Here is a 17,770-nt window from a genome sequence, read left to right as displayed (position 1 = left end):
TCTGGCCAGATCCAGTGTGTCACAGAAGCTCTTGTGCCACTCTTCGGAGCCTCTATAGCCTGTGAAGGTCCAGTCGGCTGACTTATGGTGGGAGGGGACGGTTTTCAGTGGACCTCGATGTGCAGGCGGAGCCTTCAGGTCTCTCTCTTTATCCTCGTCTGCCTCCGTGTCACTGTTATTTGTGGCCCCCCCTGCTGGTCGTGGTGAGCGACCACTTACTTTCGGACTTGGAGACCTTGTATGATCCATTTGACAGACTGAGGACCTGTCTCCTTGTGGCTCTCGAGCTTTTAGTGTCAGTGTGAATTTGCCCTCCACATCCATGCCTTGGTCCTCTTCACGAGTTCCTAATACAAATTGTCCAGCTGTCTTTCCCATATCATGACGTTTATATGGGGGTGGCTCTGATTCCCAGCTCGGTGCACTGGCTTTAGTCTCTTTGGATCTTTCCTCTGTCATTTTTTCTCTTTTCTGCTGTAGCCTCTGTGCTTCCTGCTTGAACAAGGCCAAAACTTCTTTTTCTTCAGTGCGTTTTTTGTTGTTATTTACGTTCTTCTGCTGATCTTTAATTTCTTTTTTCTGTATTTCTACCGCAACTGCTTCACACATCACCGGATCAAATGATCCCTCCAAAGGCCATTGCCTGCCCCCATGTGACCTTTTGTGCCACTTTCTCATACATTGGTTGGCCTTAGTGCGTTTTCCTGGATATTTTCTTAGTACTAAGTCTAGCGGGGTACTTTCCCGACCTTGACCTTGAGAGTTACCCATGTAACCCTGACAAACGCTATGTGAGGTGTTTCTATGGTGTTCTGGTAGTCCCTCAGGGGCTGTCCTGATCCAGACCAATAACTTGCTGGCTGTAACACCTGTTTTGTATTTTAAACCCTTAAAAGGATTGAATTTCCAACTGTTATGCCCGTCTTCTTTTTCTTTAACTAAATACGAAAATTTACCTGTTTCCCACCGAACCTTCCTTGGGACCACAGTCAGAGTCAACCTAGGAAACAGTTCTTCACCTGGATCGGCTGGCAGTGTTATTAAATGATTTAATGGTATGCTAAGTTCTTTATTAGGATCAGCACAAAGCAGCTCCAGCCACGGGGTTAAACCCTGATGCCACAGACGTCTTATCAGCAGCTCCCAATTAATTAGAGGGAATTGTTCTTTCTTTTGCTTCAGATTGATTACCTTAGTAATCTGCCATAATTTCTGATTGATCTCTTGTTCGTCCTGCCAATGTTCTGCTCCTACCCTGTCAAAATAGGTCCTTTCCAGCCAAAAATGTGTCCTGATTCCCTGGGTTTCGATGTCTCCGTCAGTCAAGTAATGTTCTGGGAGTATTATTTCATCATCACTTAAGTCTCCCATCAATGACTGTCCCAAGCATTGATCAGTCTGTCAGCTTTTTCACTATAATCTAAGCTTTATCTCTTTTGATTTATAACCAACTTTATTTATTTAATCCTCTTACAACCCTAACACCTCCTAATGTCTTTGCTCCCGACTTTCTATTTCCCTTCTAATTTTTATTTTATTTTATTTTTTTTTAACTTTCTGCTTCTTCTTTCTTTTTCTGCTATGTTTGTTTATTAGTTTTCTCTCTTTGAAATAATATCTACCTTTTCTGTATTTACATAGCACTCTTCTGTCTTTTTCTTCACTGTCTCTGTTTCACACTTTACTCTCTGCCTGTCATGCACCTCCCAAGTCCTCCTGTTGGGTCTAAATACCTCCCCCTCGTACTCTTTCACATTAATCTTGTATGTCAGCCAGCCTGCAAGTTCTCACAGCTTTACACAGATTACTCTCCACTCTCCCACACACCAATCTTCAAAAGCTTTATACACAAAAATTATTAAAAACAACTTTCTATATATCTCTATCTAGACTTCTGCCACTTTTCACTCCGCGGCTTTAAACAACCTTTTTATTCACTTAACACCAATGTGTTCTGTTTAAGCATGTATCTCTTCTTCACGTTAGACAGCTTCTCCGGCGCTGTCAGCAACTTCATATATTACTTTTTTCAAGCCCTCTTTGAGCGTACAATATTTCATTTACTTCTACGCCTTACCGCGCCTCGCGTGCGTATCCTGTGCTTAATATATTATTTTCCACCAGCTCCTTTCTGAGCATACAATATTTCATTTATTTCTACGCCTTACCGCGCCTCGCGTGCGTATCCTGTGCCTTTCTGCACTTTCTTCTGCCTTTTTTTTTTTTTCACTTACTGAGCTCCTCGTGAGCTTAATGTGCCTTTGCACTGAAAATATTCTCTTTTTCTTTTCTTATAAAAAAACTCATATTACTGTGTACTTAATTACTTATTCTTCTCCCACGCCCCACAAGCGTGTATTTGGTGCCTTACTGCACTATTTTCTGCTTCATTAATTCTCATGTATTCTGCACTAACTCTCTATTTATTTTATTATTTTTTATAGTTTTTCTCTTTTCTTAAAAAATGACGTCCTTTATTGAGCTCTTTTACTTACTGTCAGCTGTGCTTCTTTGCACTTTTCTCTTTAAATCTCTTTATCACGTACGGTATTTCTACTGCGCCCCCTCAGGCGCTTATCTTGTGCTTTCTCTGCACGTATTCTCTTGTTAAACTCTTTTTCTCACTTATTTCACTTCAGTCTCTGTTAAACTCTTTAAATAACCTTGTATTACCTTGTATCTATTTGTCAGTATACTCCCCTAAATTAACCCCTACAGCGCATGCTATCAGCCGGCACGTTAGTAACGAATTTCAACACCAATTATTCCCCAAGCATCCAGGTTAGTTCTCCACGCACTCTTTCCGCACCAGAGTTCATGAACATTCCTGAACTTTCACTCACATAGACATTCTTTTTCCCGGGAACACACACACCTTCTGAGCATTTTATCTACAAGGCCTGATAATTTTCAATCTTATCTTTTTTTAGTCTCTTATCAATTTTCTTAGTCCAGGTTCTTTTGGGTAAGAGGCAATTAAAAAATATCACCTGTCAACTTGGGCGGAAATCCCGACTCACTCCTCCAGATCGTGCAGAAATTATAAAAGGTTTCTGCTTACCTTTTAGTCGTGATCACTGTTATTTACGGTCTGGAGGGATGAGCTGGACTGCCCCAGGCTGCCGGAATGCCCCTGGACCCTCCTGAAGCTGGCTCGCCAAGTTCTGTCGCGGCTCGTCTTTTTGGTCTTCTCAGGATGTCGTCTTTTAGATAACACAAACTAATTGCAAGTGATATGCTAGAAAGAGGACACAACACTTTAGAATAATTCAGCCTTAAGCAAGATAAAATGCACAGAGTTTTTAAGTTTATTTAAGCCTTCGACACAAAGCTTAGACAAACTGAGTCCTCTAGAGAGACTGAATATGACAACCGCGCTCGTCTATTTATTGGAGACCCGTGGGCATCGCTCCTCCTTCGACTTTTTTATTTATTTCATTCCCAAGACATGGTTTTCTATTGGAAGCGTCCTCTAGTGAACCCTAAGCAGGTGTTAGGCCATTATTTCAATGTGACAAACGCTCCCATTAAAACATGAAGGATTTACAACTGATTTTTTTAAAAGACCTTCAGCCACAGGTGCAGCTAGCCTGAGGCCCCCTCCGCACGTGGCCTCAGCCACACGTGCAGCTGGCCTGAGGCCCCTGCACGCGGCCTGCGGGAAAGCACCTAAAAGGCCTTGGAAAGCCCCTGACAGACTGAATGACTAATAGAGCCCTTTTTTTTTTGGGTTGAACACCTGCTAGTTCAACCAGAGGACATACAGTTCGGATCAGGACACTTGATAGTTCATCACAGTTCAAATATGGACCTAAAAATTCTTCTACACATCCTTACCAGATGCCTGAACTACTTCAGCTGGCTCCTTTCAACGCGAAGGAGCAGTGGCTCTACTCCGAGCTCCCCACGGATGACCGAACTTCTCACTCTATCTCTAAGGGAGACACCAGCCACCCCCCTAAGGAAGCCCATTTCAGCCACTTGTACCCGCAATCTTGTTCTTTCAGTCATGACTAGGGATGGGTATTGATAAGATTTTATTGATATTGATGTCATTATCGATTCCGCTTATCGATCATATTCCTTATCGATTCCCTTATCGATACCTCTTGTGAATTTTCTGTGTACTAAAGGTAGGCTTTACAGGTTTTCTATGTCAACAACATTTTAAATTGGTCATTGGATCCTTGATCTCTGGACATAAATAAAAATAAATCAAATCTGTACTTTTTGTCAAAAGCATTTCCTTTCAGACATTTTGGCAAGAATGTCTCTCCATACCTCTGAGCTGAGCTCAGCCGGCTGCTGCACGTCAGCACAGGACATCTCATTTTGGGAGGAAAAAAACGTTTTGATCGATTGCAGTTTGTTTATATTACAACATTTGGAAAGAGGTGTCATTTGATTTAAACAGTGTTTCGCTTTTAAGTTATTAATTCTGACTGGACTCTATCATTCTAACTTGACTTGACAGAGAGCCGCGCAGCGTTTGGACCTGTGTGAACAGAACGGAGGATGATTCTCATTTCTTTGTCCCAACAAGACAAGAGTCCCAGTTAGAGACTTTAATCTGCACAAAAGTGACTCACGATTGACATATTCAGGGATGAAAGTGGTGAAAAACAAAATAAGCTGTAACCCAAAATTACCCCCCAACACCACCCGCACAAAAATGTTTGAATGTTCTGAAATACAATCTGGGACTATTCCAGACAATAAACTGCAGTGAGTGCAGCATCCATTTTGGTGAGATAAAAACCCAACTTTCCTTATTCAAATTCATTCCAGTAGTATTCTGCTCTTACTAGGATGCAGCAGTTTTGTAGCTTGGCAGATAGTTCTAGAGGAAATCACTGAAGAAATTAACAAATTGAAAATATGGTTTGACCGAAACAAATTGTCATTAAACTTAATTAAACAGGGATGAAGTGGAGGAGTGAGAGTCACTAGGTGTTCACAGGAAACATTTATTTCTATATGTATTTATTTATTGATTTTCATTGTTAGTTGGTTTTATCTTTTCTGTTGTGTTTTACTCCATCAGGTTCTTTTTGTCGCTTTCTCTAAAATTGTATTGTAGTATTATAAGTTATTATGAGTTATTATTACTATTATTGTTGTTGCTATTAATAATATAGGAATAAAAATAAAAAAATACAATTTGACTCTTTTACGACAATGAACACTGAGCCATTAATTATACAGAAAACAAATGCACACAAACATGCTGAGATGAGAACAGCTTAATGCTAACTTTAACATTGAAAATGTCATAGACATGCTAACGCATTAGCGTCGGTCCCGTTTTTAAGTTATAAGATACATCTATCAACTGTTTCAGAAGACCATAACAGGTCGGTTTAACATAAAAAAGGTAAATATTACTCACAGACATATGCGCTTTAGGATTTTAGCGGGGAAAATTAAGATAAAGCGAAATAAAACAATGAATCAACGAAGCAGCAAATCAAAGCACTGCTTCGATCTGTGAATCACTGCTTCGACTGGTTGAAGGTTCAAAGCAAAGCCGCGCTGCAGAAAAGTTGATTACAAACCTGCTGCAGGGTCTGTTATCAATGTACAGAAATTACCATTTTCCTGACAAACACCCCCAAAAACAACAACCACTCTGAAGGACCGATAAGGAAATCATTAAGCAAAAAGGCTATTGATGATGGTGGATCGAATCATTTCTTAACGATACCCGAAAGGAACTGCTTCTCGATACCCATCCCTAGTTACAAGCCATCACCTCCTCCTTATCCATCATTGAGGACTTCTTGTTTCACCAGAATCCTGTTAGCCGGCTCATGTTCAGGGTTCCTGTTGGGCCTCCATGGTTAATGTAGTGGCCACTGGGTACACAAGGTCTCCACCGTATTTCCCTCCAACAGGCAATCCCATATGTGATCCATTGCCTCAGTGCCATAATGTGGATGAGGGGTTGGATTTTGACACCCAATGAGCGCTGAGTAATGACTGAAAGAACAAAGTCAAAAATGGTAGAAATGGTCAAAAAGAGGTTTCTCGGTCAGGTATCTGGGCTTAAATTCAAGAACAAGGCGAGATGCTCAAATGTCTGAGAGGGAGTCGCAGTATTGTCACTGCTTCTTTGCACTGAAAGGAACCGCTGAGGTGGTTTGGGCATCTGGTGTGAATACCCCTGGTTGTCTCCCTATTGTCTTTTAGGGACATCCAAATGGGAGGAGGCTCCAGGTAAGACCCAAGATACCTTGGAGGGAGGATATTTCCCATCTGGCTTGGGGAAAGCCATGGGATTCCCCAGGAAGTGTTTGAGGACTTGGCCACAGATAGGGAAGCATGGGGAAAGTTGCTTGGTCTGCTGCCACCAAGATGTGTACCTGGATAAGCAACAGAAAATTTATGAAAATAATGAATGCCCAGTTTTTATCTTTCACAGATGTAATGCACCAAAATCACAACTATGTAAACAGTTTTTAATCTGCTTGGGAGCATCTTGAGACACAACATGCAGAGAACTGGATGAACAATTTGCCTGGTCCATAGAAATTAATGACTATGTGAGTTGTATTTTCTCTGAGATGGAATTTGTAACTAACCCCTTATAAAGTACCCATTGTCCAGGCATGTGAATGATCTCAACCAGTTCCCACAAAGAGTTCTTTCATTAACTTTTGTTTACCACTTCTTGGAATTTTTCTGTGTGCACACATGCACAGTCATCCACTCCCACACTCAGTGTACTGCATGAACAAACACTGGCTGAAACCGATATTGTGTTTTAGTTGTAATTGTTTTATTGTCATTTTTTTTCTTTTGTAGGATGGGCGTCAAGCTGCCACAATAGTAGAGTAGTCAATTGTAAGTAAATTGTTATATTTTTGTTTAAAGATGTAATTACTGGTAGAAATCAAACAACAGTGACATGTGTTGTGTTGATTGTTTCCTATTTCACAGTCTCTAAATTCAGCCGGACAGGTCATGTGGTTCTGCTGAGCCCCCCGGATGCAGATGGTGATGTGTCCGGGTCGGTGTGCGCGCTGGGATCTCTGCTCTCTAAGCATGGCTTCGGTGTGTCTGTGGACCAGTGGAGCAGGAAGGAGCAGTGCTCCATGGGGCCTCTGCTGTGGTTACACTCCCAGCTGCTCAAACTGGACAGTTCATGGGGGCGAGTTGTGCTGGTGGTGACTCACAGAGCCTTAAAGAGGACTGAGGAGTGGAGCCATCAGCACCGGGCCGGAGAGGTGTGGTCTCCTTACTCTGACGTGTTCACCGCCTGTCTGTTCCTCATCCGAGCCCACAAACACTTTGGGAAGACTGCTGCTGCACGTTTTCTCCTGGTGACATTTGAGCGTCAGCCTCCTGGTGGTGACAGGGGTCTGCCGGAGCTTCTTCAGGGGCTGCCCCTGTTCCAGCTGCCCTTCCAGACCCAGGCCCTGCTGTCAGAGCTGACGGCAGGGGGGCAAGGGATGAGCTCGAGTAGGAGGACATGGACATGGTGGAGAGCTAAGGAGAAAGATAAAGACAAGCCAGCAATGCAGAAACTAGCAGCACCTAAATGTCTTCAAGAGGAGACAAAGACATTAAAACCGCTGATGTTGTGATGAACATTATCTCTGTGTACAGTTGTACATGAAGGATAACTTACAGGCTAATTCTGTCCACATACTAAGTCTGTCAACACTTATCTATAAATAAATGCATTTATTTTTGTACACATGCATTCTGTGATTGTGACTGGCTGACTGTCTCTAAAGGGGAGGGCTCTGATTGGTCCAAAGGGGTGTCAGTTTATCTCCACAGAGAATGGTTTGGTTCACTGGGGATGTTTGTGAGCACTTCATTCACAAGTGAAGGAGTCTGGAGGTTTTTCATGGCTTTAACTTGAACAAAGTCCACATATTAAAGGTAAGTGAACCTTCTTTTTTGATCTTCTTTAATGTCCAGTGTGACTCCCAGATATGTTGATATTGTCTTTAAAATGTAAAATTTGTGCAGCTAATACAAACTTCATATAACAGCCTTAGTGAATAAAACTTTATAGAAATTAATGATGAGGTTTCTCCAAAACATGCATTCTTGAATGAACACCCAGGGAGAAATTGCCATGTATTGCCATGTTTATATTGAATAATTTAATTTTTGATGGTGATATAAGAAGACTGTCCATTTCAGTTTATATGTTTTTACACCCCTCAGTTAAACACAGTGTGCCTCAGGAAAAAATAATGTATGAGCAAGCCTCAATTTCCCAAATAATAATCATACTGTAATTTGAGCAACATTTGTGTCTGCTCGTTCCACTACTCCTCCCAGGTCCTTTGGGCAATTTCCACCAAACATGACATGTGGTTGACCCTAGAACTGTCCCTAGAGGCTTTGTTTTTAAAAAGATCAGGTCAAATATTTATTTATTTTTACACCAGTGTTGACCAAGCATGGCACCAATACATGTATATATGAACAGGTTGTGAAATTTCCCGGGTGAAATCCAATTTACCAAAGGTCAACTCTTACAGTTAAAGGTCACTTTAATTTTTTTCACTATGACTTGCATCAAATGTGGCACATACATATATGGAGGTGGGTTCAGAAATTGCCCAAGTGAGATCAAATTTGGTCAATCACTGTGGCCAATGTCAGGTTTTGCTTTGGCCTCCTCTTCCTCCCAGGTGCTTTTGCTGTTTTCTACCCAGCTTGGTCTGTAAATGAAGTTTGACTCTGAAACTGACCTTAAAACTGTACGGCCTTTCAAATATCACATAACTGACAAAATTTACTTTCTACCAATATCCAAGCATTATAATGTAGGTTTATTTTTGCAGCATGTTGCAAAATTACAGCTCATTTTAATGAAAAGAACATTAATCTGGGTGGGAATTCCATACACTGCAAAAACTTAGCTTTAAAAAACAAGAAAAAAGTAATAATTTAAGGGATATATCCCTTAATATGAGGAAAATGATCTGAAAACAGAACAAAAAATATGACTTGTCAGATTTTTTTAAAAACAAGTAAATATATCTAGCTTAAAAAAACAAGAATATCTTCTAACTAGTGTGTTTTGAGTTAAAACAAGGAAAATATATAAGAATTACTTTTTCAGTATAAGAAAATGTTCTTAAATTCAGTATTATGTGAGTGCCATCATCTTTAAAAAAGGATATATGGTAGAGAATTTATCTTGAATCTGGTACAGCTAAGCTTAAAATGAGAAAAATTCTTCTCCTTTCGGCTGCTCCCGTTAGGGGTCGGCACAGCAGATCAATCGTTTCCATCTCACCCTGTCCTCTGTATCTTCCTCTGTCACACCAACCACCTCCGTGTCCTCCCTCAGCACATCCATAAAAATCCTCTTTGGCCTCCCTCTTCTCCTCCTGCCTGGTGGCTCCATCCTCAGCATCCTTCTCCCTATATACCCTGGGTCCCTCCTCTGCACGTGTCCAAACCATCTCAATCTCACCTGACTTTGTCTCCAAACCGTCCCACCTGAGCTGTCCCTCTGATATGTTCATTCCTAAGCCTGTCCATTCTCATCACTCCCAAAGAGAATCGCAACATCTTCAGCTCTGCCACCTCCAGCTCTGCCTCCTGTCTTTTTGTTAGTGCCACCATCTCGAAGCCGTACAACATAGCTGGTTTCACTACTGTCTTGTAGACTTTCGCCTTCACTCTTGCAGATATTCTGCGGTCACAAATCACTCCTCCCACCTTTCTCCACCCTGCGTGCACTCTCTTCTTCATCTCTGTGACACACTCTCCAATACTTTGGACAGATGACCCCAAGTATTTAAACTCATCAACTTTCACCACCTCTGCTCCTTGTAACTGCACTATTCCACCAGGCTCCCTCTCATTCACACACAAGGTCAAAACATGGCACGTGTTCTCCAGCTGTGATGTCTAGGTTCAGAAATCTCAACAGCCGTGGCTGTTTGCAGCCGCACCCACCTGTTCGTTCAGGCCACAAAACAAAGTGTCACTCTCCTTTTCTTTGCTCTGTGATTATTTATTTTACTTATGTAATTGTGTATGTAGTTAAGTGTAGCATTTATTTATATACCTGTCCTGACTGTGTTCTCTGTGGTTTTAATTTAACATGTGTGCACTGAGCTGTCATTTCCAGCTGTCAGTGAGTAGCTGGCTGGTAATCAACGCAGAGGTGCCTTGCTGTACTGCGTGCACTCAGACATGGCTGGCCTGTCCCCCATATGATCTTGTCTGTACATAACTATATCAGCATGTCATGCAAGTGTGCTCCCCCCCCCCCCCCCCAACAGATGCCGCATGTGTTGCAGGGGGAGCAGGAGCACGATACACAGTCACGCCACATGTCTTGAGGGGGGAGCCGATACACTGGCACGCCACATGTGTTGGGGGGGGGGGGGTTCGGCACAGCCACACCCATGTGTGTTGTTTGGTAAAGCCACACTTGTGGGTCACTTAGACAATTTTCACAGACAGCTCGAATGTGGTTGCCTGCTCTCTACTATCTTGCCAGGTGCACAAATAGCCCCACCTTTTATAAATGTCCAGTGACAGGTGTTAGATGTTTGTGTGTGCCACCTGGAATTTGGCTGACACCTGACAAGAGAGGGGTCGAATGGGCACTCACAGGGTACTCGTTGGCTTTTGACCGCTGATGTGCGCGAATGGTTGTGACAGCTGTACGAGGCGTTTGAGGCAGCTCTGATGTTTCATGAGTGGCATGCAATTCCTCCTTCATGCACTAGTTAGCTTCAATCGTGTTATGTGTGAAGGGGCCCTTAAAGATGCATCACCTCAGTGTTATTTATGGTGACATACTGTGTGTGCTTTACGGGCATGTGCATTAACTTAAATACAATAGTATACGTTAACCTACAGGTGCAGATCTACGGGATACTTTGCAGCAGCGTTACCACATGGACGTGATGAGACTGATCCAAAGGCGGATTCTTCCCAGGAAGTGGGTCCAGGCCGTGTGGCTGTGTTGTGTGTTTGCGGGTTGTGTGCAGAGCTGTCCAGAAGGCTGCAGTGTGTGTTCAGAAAATAACCAGTGTCAAGGATGTAAAGCTGGATGGACACTGTATGTTAACACCTGTGTAGGTACTGTATGGGGAGGTTTCCTTGTGCAAAATTATTTGTGTAAAAATGTAAAGATTAATGACTGAGGAACGATTTGATGTGTTTCAGATACTGACGAGTGTGGCACAGAGGCAGGAAACTGTCCTTATAACACCTACTGCTTTAATACAGAAGGCTCATTTGAGTGCAGAGGTCAGTCAGTGACAATTAGTTTCAGTGTAACAGACAGTAAACGCAGATCAACATCCTGCATTAGTAGCTTCACTGGAGGCCTTCTAATCTCTGATAATCTACCTGATTTATGATGGTCATGAATTGATAGGACTGAAGAATTCACTCTTTCTGCAGGTTGTGACCCAGCCTGTGCAGGCTGTATGGGTGGTGGACCTGCACGCTGCAGGAAATGTGCCTCTGGGTACAGACTAGCAGGAGCCAGATGTTTGGGTAAAGTCGTATAAGAACAGTTAGCTTTGTGTATCATTTCATTTGCATGGTGTGGGAGGAAAACAGTTCAGTTAAACCAAATCACACCAAATCAGCGTAAACCAGCCATTTCCACATGGGGAAATTGTTATGTGGGCTTTTAAAAGGTCAACGCCACGAAAAGGCAGTGCGTGTCCACAGGTGTAGTCATACCATACCATATATATATATATATATATATATATATATATATATATATATATATATATATATATATATATATATACATATACATACAGTGAGGAAAATAAGTATTTGGTATTTGAACACCCTGCCGTTTTGCAAGTTCTCCCACTTAGAAATCATGGAGGGGTCTGAAATTTTCATCTTAGGTGCATGTCCACTGTGAGAGACATAATCTAAAAAAAAAAAAATCCGGAAATCACAATGTATTATTTTTTAATAATTTATTTGTATGTTACTGCTGCAAATAAGTATTTGAACACTTACCAACCAGCAAGAATTCTGGCTCTCACAGACCTGTTAATTTTTCTTTAAGAAGCCCTCTTATTCTGCACTCTTTACCTGTATTAATTGCACCTCTTTGAACTTGTTACCTGTATAAAAGACACCTGTTCACACACTCAATCAAGCACACCCCAACCTGTCCACCATAAAACTGAAGACCTGCACAAGGCTGGGATGGACTACAGGACAACAGACAAGCAGCTTGGTAGAAGACAACAACTGTTATGATTATTTATTAGAAAGTGGAAGAAACACAAGATGACTGTCAATCTCCCTCGGTCTGGGATTCCATGCAAGATCTCACTTTAAGGGGTAAGGATGATTCTGAGAAAGCTCAAAACTACACAGGAGGACCTGGTCAATGACCTGAAGAGAGCTGGGACCACAGTCACAAAGATTGCATTAGTCACACATGATGCTGTCATGGTTTAAAATCCTGCAGGGCAGCAAGGTCCCCCTGCTCAAGCCAGCACATGTCCAGGCCCGTTTGAAGTTCACCAGTGACCATCTGGATGATCCAGAGGAGGCATGGGAGAAGGTCATGTGGTCAGATGAGACCAGAATAGAGCTGTTTGGAATCAACTCCACTTATCATGTTTAGAGGATGAGAACAACCCCAAGAAAACCATCCCAACCGTGAAGCATGGGGGTAGAAACATCATACTCTGGGGGTGCTCTTCTGCAAAGGGGACAGGACGACTGCACCGTATTGAAGGGAGGATGGATGGGGTCATGTATTGTGAGATTTTGGCAAACAACCTCCTTCCCTCAGTAAGCGCATTGAAGATGGGTCATGGCTGGGTCTTCCAGCATGACAATGACCCCAAACACACAGCCAGGGCAACTAAGGAGGGGCTCCGTAAGATGCATTTCAAGGTCCTGGAGTGGCCTGGCCAGTCTCCAGACCTGAACCCAATAGAAAATCTTTGGAGGGAGCTGAAACTCCAAACCTGAAAGATCTAGAGAAGATCTGTATGGAGGAGTGGACCAAAATCCCTGCTGCAGTGTGTGCAAACCTGGTGAAAAACTACAGGAAACGTTTGACCTCTGTAACTGCAAACAAAGGCTATACTGTACCAAATATTAACATTGATTTTCACAGGTGTTCAAATACTTATTTTTTTTAGATTATGTCTCTCACAGTGGACATGCACCTAGGATGAAAATTTCAGACCCCTCCATGATTTCTAAGTGGGAGAACTTGCAAAACTGCAGGGTGTTCAAATACTTATTTTCCTCACTGTGTGTGTATATATATATATATATATATATATATATATATATATATATATATATATATATATATATATATATATATATATATATATATTAGTGCATCCAGAAAGTATTCACAGTGTTTCCTTTTTCCACATTTTGTGATGTTACTATTGAACAGTAGTGTTCAGAATAATGGTAGTGCTATGTGACTAAAAAGATTAATCCAGGTTTTGAGTATATTTCTTATTGTTACATGGGAAACAAGGTACCAGTAGATTCAGTAGATTCTCACAAATCCAACAAGACCAAGCATTCATGATATGCACACTCTTAAGGCTATGAAATTGGGGAATTAGTAAAAAAAAAAAAGAAAAGGGGGTGTTATTCACAATAATAGTAGTGTGGCATTCAGTCAGTGCATTTGTCAGTTTTGTGGAACAAACAGGTGTGAATCAGGTGTCCCCTATTTAAGGATGAAGCCAGCACCTGTTGAACATGCTTTTCTCTTTGAAAGCCTGAGGAAAATGGGACGTTCAAGACATTGTTCAGAAGAACAGCGTAGTTTGATTAAAAAATTGATTGGAGAGGAGAAAGCTAATTTATTTGCAAGAATCCCCCGCAAAGTCCCTCTGTTAAATAGAAGACGTGCAGAAGAGGTTACAATTTGCCAAAGAACACATCAACGTGCCTAAGGAGAAATGGAGAAATATTTTGTGGACTGATGAGAGTAAAATTGTTCTTTTTGGGTCCAAGGGCCGCAGACAGTTTGTGAGATGACCCCCAAACTCTGAATTCAAGCCACAGTTCACAGTGAAGACAGTGAAGCATGGTGGTGCAAGCATCATGATATGGGCATGTTTCTCCTACTATGGTGTTGGGCCTATATATCGCATACCAGGTATCATGGATCAGTTTGGATAAGTCAAAATACTTGAAGAGGTCATGTTGCCTTATGCTGAAGAGGTCATGCCCTTGAAATGGGTGTAAAAAAAGGCATACACCTGTCTACATATAAGGTCCCACAGTTGACAGTGCACATTAGGGCACAAACCAAGCATGACGTCAAAGGAATTGTTTATAGACCTCCGAGACAGGATTGACTCAAGACACAAATCTGAGGAAGGGTACAGAAACATTTCTGGTGCTTCAAAGGTCCAATGAGCACAGTGACCTCCATCATTTATAAATGGAAGAGGTTTGGATCTACCAGGCCTCTTCCTGGAGCTTGTCGCTCAGCTATACTGAGCGATCGGGGAGAAGAGCCTTAGTCAAGGAGGTAACCAAGAACCTCATGGTCACTGTCAGAGCTCCTCTCTCCTCTGTGGAGAGAGGAGAACCTTCCAGAAGGACAACCATCTCTGCAGCAGTCCACCAATCAGGCCTGTATGGTAGAGTGGCCAGACAGAAGCCACTCCTTAGTAAAAGGCACATGGCAGCCCACCTGGAGTTTACCAAAAGGCACCTGAAGGACTCTCAGACCATGAGAAACAAAATTCTCTGGTCTGATGAGACAAAGATTGAACTCCTTTGGTGTGAACGCGAGGCGTTACATTTGGAGGAAATCAGGCATCATCCCTACAGTGAAGCATGGTGGTGGCAGCATCATGTTCACACTCTCACGAGCGCCACTAGCTTAGCTTATGACAAGCTAAAAGTGGACGGTCTTGTTTTGGCCGAACTTCTAGCCAGTTTCTGGGTATTCTGTGTTAGTACACAGGGCTGGATCCAGAGTGAAAATCTGACAGATACATTTTTGCCCAGTGATAAAATAAAAATTGTATGCGTCTTGTTATTCAATAATCTTCATTCTTTTATTCGTGTGCAATATATACTGCCACACTTCTTTTAATATATTTATTATACTTCATGGACCACAGTGAACACTTCTTATTTGTATAAATATGATGTCCTAAAAAAACAACACTATAACAAAAATTGACTAAGTGTAGTCGATTGTAGTTTCTTGTCTGTATTACAACGTTTGTAAGAGGTGTCATTTTATTTAAAGCGGCAATTCATTTTGAAGCTATTAATTCCGAGCGGACTCTGTGTCAGCAGAGAGCCGCGCAGCGTTTGGACCTATGACAACGGAACGGAGGACGATTCTCATTTCTTGACTGCAACAAGACAAGAGTCCCAGTTAGTGACTTTAATCCACACAAAGTGACTCACGGTATTTTAATGGCTTTGAGAGGGGTTAAGAAGCGGACTTGCCATTTCTGAAGAGCAGCGAATCAAAGAACCAACGAGCTATAGTGGATCGAAGCATTGCTTCAATGGTTCACGGCTTCAAAGTGGAGTCGCGCTGCAGAAACAGTTGATTACAGACCCGCTGCAGACCAAACCCTGAATATCCGACTTTATTTGTACGTCCGTATGACTCTGAAACTCTGAAAAATCTGTATAATTTACGGACTATAGGTGGACATGAAAACCACCGAGAATCTGTGTTCACCGCGGGGACACGTTCGGCACTATTCTGGATTATTCAAGTTTTTTTTTTTTTTTAACCTATGACAAGCGATACGTAAAAAAATTTGACCGATGCAACTGCATCAGTCCAAACCGGTCTGGATCCGGGCCTGGTACACGCCCACGGCCGATGTGCTTGATGGATTTCTGCGCAAAAAGTAACTCCCGGGTAATTGTGATATATTCCTGTGAGATAATGAGGATATCTCATCTAAATCAATACTAAAATGACCCTAAGCACACAGCCAAGATATCAAAGGAGTGGCTTCAGGACAACTCTGTGAATGTCCTTGAGTGGCCCAGCCAGAGCTCAGACCTGAATCCGACTGAACATCTCCAGAGAGATCTGAAAATGCCTGTGCACAGACTCTTCCAATCCAATCTGATGGACCTTGAGAGGTGCTGCAAAGAGGAATGGGCAAAACTGCCCACAGATGGGTGCCAAGCTTGTGGCATCATATTCAAGAAGACTTCAGGCTGAAATTGCTGCCAAAGGTGCATCAACAAAGTATTGAGCAAAGAGTGTAAATACTTACAGTAGTGTTCAGAATAATAGTAGTGCTATGTGACTAAAAAGAGTAATCCACGTTTTGAGTATATTTCTTATTGTTACATGGGAAACAAGGTACCAGTAGATTCTCACAAATCCAACAAGACCAAGCATTCATGATATGCACACTCTTAAGGCTATGAAATTGGGCTATTAGTAAAAAAAAGTAGAAAAGGGGGTGTTCACAATAACAGTAGTGTGGCATTCAGTCAGTGAGTTCGTCAATTTTGTGGAACAGGTGTGAATCAGGTGTCCCCTATGTAAGGATGAAGCCAGCACCTGTTGAACATGCTTTTCTCTTTGAAAGCCTGAGGAAAATGGGACGTTCAAGACATTGCTCAGAAGAACAGCGTACTTTGATTAAAAAGTTGATTGGAGAGGGGACAACTTATACGCAGGTGCAAAAAATTATAGGCTGTTCATCTACAATGATCTCCAATGGTTTAAAATGGACAAAAAAAACAGACGCGTGGAAGCAAATGGAAAACAACCATCAAAACGGATAGAAGAATAACCAGAATGGCAAAGGCTCACCCACTGATCAGCTCCAGGATGATCAAAGACAGCTGGAGTTACCTGTAAGTGCTGTGACAGTTAGAAGACGCCTGTGTGAAGCTAATTTATTTGCAAGAATCCCCCGCAAAGTCCCTCTGTTAAATAAAAGATGTGCAGAAGAGGTTACAATTTGCCAAAGAACACATCAACTGGCCTAAAGAGAAATGGAGGAACTGTTTGTGGACTGATGAGCGTAAAATTGTATTTTTTTTGGGGGGGGGGGGGGGTCCAAGGGCCGCAGACAGTTTGTGAGACGAACCCCAAACTCTGAATTCAAGCCACAGTTCACAGTGAAGACAGTGAAGCATGGTGCTGCAAGCATCAAGATATGGGCATGTTTCTCCTACTATGGTGTTGGGCCTATATATCGCATACCAGGTATCATGGATCAGTTTGGATATGTCAAAATACTTGAAGAGGTCATGCTGCCTTGTGCTGAAGAGGACATGCCCTTGAAATGGGTTTTTCAACAAGACAGTGACCCCAAGCACACTAGTAAACAAGCAAATTCTTGGTTCCAAACCAACAAAATTAATGCCACGCAGATGTGAAGAAATCCTAGAAAACTGGTTATACAACTAAATACTAGTTTAGTGATTCACAGGATTGCTAAAAAAAGCAGTTTGAACATAATAGTTTTGAGTTTGTAGCGTCAACAGCAGATGCTACTATTATTGTGAACACCCCCTTTTCTACTTTTTTTTTTTTAACTAATAGCCCAATTTCATAGCCTTAAGAGTGTGCATATCATGAATGCTGGGTCTTGTTGGATCTGTGAGAATCTACTGAATCTACTGGTACCTTGTTTCCCATGTAACAATAAGAAATATACTCCAACCTGGATTAATCTTTTTAGTCACATAGCGCTACTATTATTCTGAACACTACTGTATGTACATATGATGCCTGAGGTTTTTATTTATAATAAATTTTCAAAAATTAAAAAAAAGTCATGCTGTTATTGAGTTTTGTGAG

The 17,770-nt window shown here is 41.9% G+C and overlaps 2 protein-coding genes across 2 annotated transcripts in view; both read left to right on the top strand.

The window, feature by feature from the left end:
* The window catches only part of il17rc (interleukin 17 receptor C), a 36,320-nt gene extending 28,621 nt beyond the window's left edge, over positions 1-7,699 (top strand). Inside the window, exons 14-15 of the mRNA XM_034166487.1 lie at positions 6,805-6,843; positions 6,940-7,699. Coding sequence (XP_034022378.1) covers positions 6,805-6,843; positions 6,940-7,586 — 686 coding nt within the window. The 3' untranslated portion in view covers positions 7,587-7,699. The remainder of the gene's footprint in view (positions 1-6,804; positions 6,844-6,939) is intronic.
* A 104-nt stretch (positions 7,700-7,803) lies between these two features.
* The window catches only part of LOC117506848 (protein disulfide isomerase CRELD1), a 14,355-nt gene continuing 4,388 nt past the window's right edge, over positions 7,804-17,770 (top strand). The window contains exons 1-4 of the mRNA XM_034166488.1: positions 7,804-7,890; positions 10,849-11,070; positions 11,158-11,241; positions 11,398-11,493. Coding sequence (XP_034022379.1) covers positions 10,887-11,070; positions 11,158-11,241; positions 11,398-11,493 — 364 coding nt within the window. The 5' untranslated portion in view covers positions 7,804-7,890; positions 10,849-10,886. The remainder of the gene's footprint in view (positions 7,891-10,848; positions 11,071-11,157; positions 11,242-11,397; positions 11,494-17,770) is intronic.

The sequence above is a fragment of the Thalassophryne amazonica genome, chromosome 3 (assembly GCF_902500255.1).
Source record: "Thalassophryne amazonica chromosome 3, fThaAma1.1, whole genome shotgun sequence".
NCBI classification, from domain to species: domain Eukaryota; kingdom Metazoa; phylum Chordata; class Actinopteri; order Batrachoidiformes; family Batrachoididae; genus Thalassophryne; species Thalassophryne amazonica.
This window is presented reverse-complemented; position numbering and strand designations above follow the sequence as displayed.